This window comes from Prosopis cineraria, unplaced genomic scaffold (assembly GCF_029017545.1).
Source record: "Prosopis cineraria cultivar Desert tree isolate PC_DT_omini unplaced genomic scaffold, ASM2901754v1 PC6, whole genome shotgun sequence".
In the NCBI taxonomy this organism is placed as follows: Eukaryota; Viridiplantae; Streptophyta; class Magnoliopsida; order Fabales; family Fabaceae; genus Prosopis; species Prosopis cineraria.
This window is the reverse complement of record NW_026555337.1, coordinates 24,138,286-24,143,365: the sequence shown is the minus strand read 5'-3', so window position 1 is coordinate 24,143,365 and position 5,080 is coordinate 24,138,286. Positions and strand designations below refer to the sequence as shown.

The window sequence follows — 5,080 nt, the reverse complement described above, 5'->3', positions numbered from 1 at the left end:
GTGAGCCTATGAATTGTTCTAAATGAATGATTTCTTACCATGCAAAGTTTAAATTAGCTCTCAACAAAGTTTTTAACAAAATATCAAAGACAAGATAAAATATAAACCTATAAGTTAAGTGTGCTCTTGCTTTTCATGCTCTTGAGGACTTGTCACTTTGATATATTGATATGCCCAAGTGACAAACCCTTTTCTCTTAGTTTTGTAATAATCAAAACATATGATTCAACAATGTTGTCTTTTCATTTCAATAAATTATTTGGCTAGAAATTTAATGTGTCATCATTTGTCATCAAATAGATTTTAGTGGATATAAATTGTATAAAATTAGCCGTCTTCACAATACAAATTTAAATATTTTTGTATTAATTTTTTATCCATTATGAGGGTTTGAACCCCTTACCTACCCACACTCCACCTATCCTTACTACCTGAATTAACTTCAAGTTTTTTATTGATTTAAATATTAGTTTCAAAACCTTTATAAAACAAAAGTTTTTTAAAATTAATTTATATTTCATACAAGCTATTTAAGCTAGATGTTGACTTGTTTGCTACATGGAATTTAAGATTGCTCATGTTGTCCAAAGATAAATAATATGGCTTTCTAAAGTAATTTAAAATGTTCACCAAAAATTATTTTGATTTGAATAAAATGTTTACTATACAAAAATTTTGCAAATCAATTCAACATCTTAAAAATGCTAGAATAGAACTTTTGTTTGAATGAATTGCATACGATCAACAAGTAAAGAGTTTTATGCATGCCTTAGAACGAAAAAAGAAACAATATCCAAATTTCAAAACTTTTTATTTTTTTTTTCACTTTTAGCAAAATAAAACGGCCACTAAATATTGAGGTAGCTGATGCCGCATCACCCCAACTAGTATTCAAATGGAATGTATTCCGCTCATAACAATTTTCTAAAAACTATATTTTAATTTCACTTTATATATGTTTTGGGATTGTTACCATAGAACAAATAGAAAAAAAACTTGTCATTTTAATCTATGAAGTGAAACTAAAATTAGTTGGATTATATTATTGACCCAACATTATGGTGATCAGTATCATTTATTTGTCTAATTAATTAGACATGTATATTTTCTTTTTCCTTAATTCTAGTATTAACTTAAAATAAGTCTACATAAATCTAAAATAATAATATTTTTGCTTTCAGGTTTAATACCTGCAGAAATAGGCAATCTTTATAAGCTTGAACGGCTTGTGTTATCCAACAACAAATTGAGGGGATCTATTCCGTTGAAAATTTTTAACATGTCAACTTTGCAAGTGTTGGAACTTTCAAATAATTCTTTATCAAGTAGCCTTCCATCAGATTTTGGATGTGGCCTTCCTAATCTTGAAAAGCTATATTTATGGGGCAACAAACTTTCTGGAAATATCCCAAATACTATTTCCAATGCCTCTAAGCTGGCCATTTTGGGGTTGGAGGAAAATAATTTTAGAGGGGTTTTACCAAGAACACTTGGGGATTTAAAATACTTGGAAATCCTTCAAATAAATGGTAACAGTTTAACCACATCAGATAGTTCCAATTCCAAAACCAACTTTATTACCTCATTGACTAATTGCAGGCATTTGAATATTTTGGATCTCTCAATGAATCCATTGTATATAAAACTTCCCAAGTCCATTGGAAACTTCTCTGCTTCTCTACAAGAGTTGGACATAAACTCTTGTGGTATTAATGATAACATACCATCAGAAATCGGGAATCTTACTAAATTGATTAGACTATCTTTGGATGAAAATGTTTTGAAAGGACCAATTCCAATAACAATTGGTAGCTTACATGCTCTTCAGTTTTTGAGCCTCAAAGGCAACAACTTGCATGGTTTAGTTGTTGATGAGCTTTGTGAGATCAAACCACTTGGCTATTTACATCTAAGCCAAAACAAGTTTTTTGGAGCAATGCCACCTTGTTTAGGAAATATTTCCTCTTTAAGAGAACTTCACTTGGGCTCTAATAAGATGGCTTTTGAGATACCATCTTCCTTTTGGAATTTGAAAGATATATTGCAAGTAAACTTGTCTTCCAATCAATTTTTTGGGAATATTTCATCAAGGGTTGGGAGCTTAAAAGCTCTTACTTTATTTGATTTATCCAAAAATCATATTTCAGGCATCATTCCAACAACTATAGGCGGCTTGCAAAATCTACAAATTCTCTATTTAGCGCATAATGAATTGCAGGGATCTATTCCTATTTCATTTGGGAATTTGATAAGCTTGAAAAATTTAGACCTTTCCCAAAACAATTTGTCTGGGGAGATTCCTAAATCTTTGGAATTACTTATTGATCTTAAGTATATCAATCTCTCTTATAACAAACTCCAAGGGGAGATTCCAAGTGGAGGAGTTTTTAAAAATTTGACTCCAAAATCTATTATGATGAATCAAGCTCTTTGTGGCAACCTGCAATTCCAAATGCCTCCTTGTAGAAAGGAAACAAGACAAAGATTCACGATAAAATATCTTTTATTGAAATGCATATTACCCATAGTTATGTCAATAATTTTGGTTGTCTCAGGCATTATCCTTTTAAGACATAAACGACAGAATTCAAGAGGACTAGTTGAAAGGGATTTCCCAACTTTAGGAGTGCCAAGAAGGATTTCTTATTTTGAAATCCAAGAAGCAACCAATGGATTTGATGAGAGTAACATACTAGGAAGGGGAAGTTTTGGTTCTGTGTTCAAAGGAAAGCTTTCAAGTGGAATGATTGTTGCAGTTAAGATCTTCAATGTTGATTCACAAGTAATGTTAAGGAGCTTTGAACAAGAATGTGACATACTGCGTAATGTGCGTCATCACAATTTGGTAAAGGTTATAAGCTGTTGCTCTAATGATGTTTTCAAATCTTTGGTAATGGAGTTCATGCCCAAAGGGAGCCTTGAGAAATGGTTATATTCTCACAACTATTTTTTAGATTTTTTTCAAAGGTTGAATATAATGATAAATGTAGCATCTGCTTTGGAGTATCTCCATCATGGCTTGCGAGCACCAATTGTTCACTGCGATTTGAAGCCCAGTAATATTTTACTGGATGATGAAATGATTGCTCATGTAAGTGACTTTGGAATTTCCAAAATTTTTAATGAAGGGGAATCTAAGACACACGGGGAGACAATACCTACCATTGGCTATATTGCACCTGGTAATTATTCTAAACATGTCTTGTTTTTTTATTCCTTTTCTATTTGTATTCTAACAATATATATCTTAACATATTATATTTATAAAAGCTTACTACATATATTTTTGCAATATTATATAAAATTAGTGCATGACAAATTAATAATTATGGTAAATACTACATGTGATATTAAAACACATTAATGTTCTTGATTTGATTCTTATAAATATGAAGTTTAATTGATGAACAAAAATTTATCAAAATTATCTATGCCTAGAACTTGGTATGTTAATTCTTCTAAAAAAAATGTCCTTGGATATTTCCTTCTAGTTTTTTCTTTAGACTCTTCTATTCAAATAGAAAATGAAAGAGGTTTCCTATTTTATAAGTTTTCAATCCTTGAGCTAGGTTAGTTTAATTTGATCATTGTATATGTATATTAAAATTTCAAACTAATTTATATTTGAACACTAAGATGAAGGTGTATTCTAAAATATGTGCACAAGTGGATGTATAGCTATATGTGCATGCCTGTATGCCTTTGCATGGGGTTTTGGTGTTTGAGCTTATTTGTTTCTTGTAGATGAATATCCTTTTGCATATGATCATAAAGTTTCATATCAATCTTTTAGGTTAACAAAAAATATACATATAAAAAAAATTACATTATCATAAATTAAAATACATGATGTTAATAAGAAATCACAACCTGCCACTAGAAAGTGCAACATAACTTATTTCTCAATTCTAAATGAATAATCTTCTTTAGTTATTAGTATAAATTTTATTACTTGAACCCAATTGTATGCAGAGTATGGATCTTCTGGAGTTGTTTCAACAAAAATAGATGTGTATAGCTATGGAATTATGCTATTAGAGGTGTTTACAAGAAAAAGGCCAACAGAAGATATATTTGTCTCAGGATTGAGCTTGAAGAGTTGGGTAAGTGAGTCAATGCCACATGCAATAATTCAAGTCATGGATTCCAATTTATTGCAAGGAGTACTTCATGAATATCATATAAATAATATATTGAAATGTACATCCTCCATTCTTGAATTGGCCTTAAATTGTTGCACTGATGTTCTAGAAGTACGTGGCAATATGATTGATGTTGTAGTATCATTGAACAAAATCAAGGCTTTGTTTATGCATGGACAATGATGTCATGTTTAAATAAGCATTAACTTTCTTTCAATTTGTATTGTTATTTGTTCTTTGTTTTTTTATTACATACTTTTAGAATATGTTGTACTCACTATTTATTATATGGTAAAGTAGCCATTTGATCCCTAAATTATAGGTGCAAGAGCATCTATGACCCTAAACTCATTTCTGATACATTTGTATGCCTCAACATTTAAAATCGTAACAATATGGCCGCTAGCTACCACTACGTAGAAGAATGTTGATCATTTATCATAATAAGAGAGAAGATGGTTTGACTAAATTTTCCCAAGTTGGCAACTAGCTAGTTGTGCATGATAACATTAAGCAAAAGAGTATATGGGTAATTTTAGTCAAAATTGGCGGTAACTTTCTCCTAATGTTTAAACTAGGAAAAAAAAATGAATCACTCTAACTTATGTGAACTACCCCATTTGAACTCAACTCCCCCATTTGACATTGAGAAGAATGCATTGGAAGGAACTGTGAGAGAGAAATAGATTGATTGTACAACATCCAATAAGAGAGGCATGCAATTGAATTGGAAGTAAGAGTAATGGTGTATTTTATATTTTAGGTTCGAATCACTAGGGACTTTTGAGAGATCTATGTCATATACATCATACATCATAGAAAATTGGTCATCATAGGGGCCTATTTTTTTTCTTTCAAAAAAATTAAATAAGAGAAAAAAATCAAAAGCCCATCTGTTACTACCCTTTTTTTTCTTTTAAAATGATTTTCTCTTTAGC

The 5,080-nt window shown here is 30.5% G+C and overlaps 1 protein-coding gene across 1 annotated transcript; it reads left to right on the top strand.

Annotated features, from left to right (window-relative positions):
• Positions 1–1,279: 1,279 nt before the first annotated feature.
• LOC129314016 (probable LRR receptor-like serine/threonine-protein kinase At3g47570) lies at positions 1,280–4,269 on the top strand. The gene is made up of 3 exons (XM_054957395.1): positions 1,280–3,182; positions 3,973–4,103; positions 4,252–4,269. Exons 1-3 carry the CDS (start codon positions 1,280–1,282, stop codon positions 4,267–4,269), a joined length of 2,052 nt encoding a protein of 683 aa, XP_054813370.1.
• The last annotated feature ends 811 nt before the right edge of the window (positions 4,270–5,080 follow it).

Excerpts from the sequence above, each read along its gene's own strand:
- LOC129314016 (XM_054957395.1), top strand. The coding sequence starts at position 1,280 with ATGTCAACTTTGCAAGTGTTGGAACTTTCAAATAATTCTTTATCAAGT. Across the intron at positions 3,183-3,972 it reads CATTGGCTATATTGCACCTG|AGTATGGATCTTCTGGAGTT; the intron begins GTAATTATTCTA and ends AATTGTATGCAG.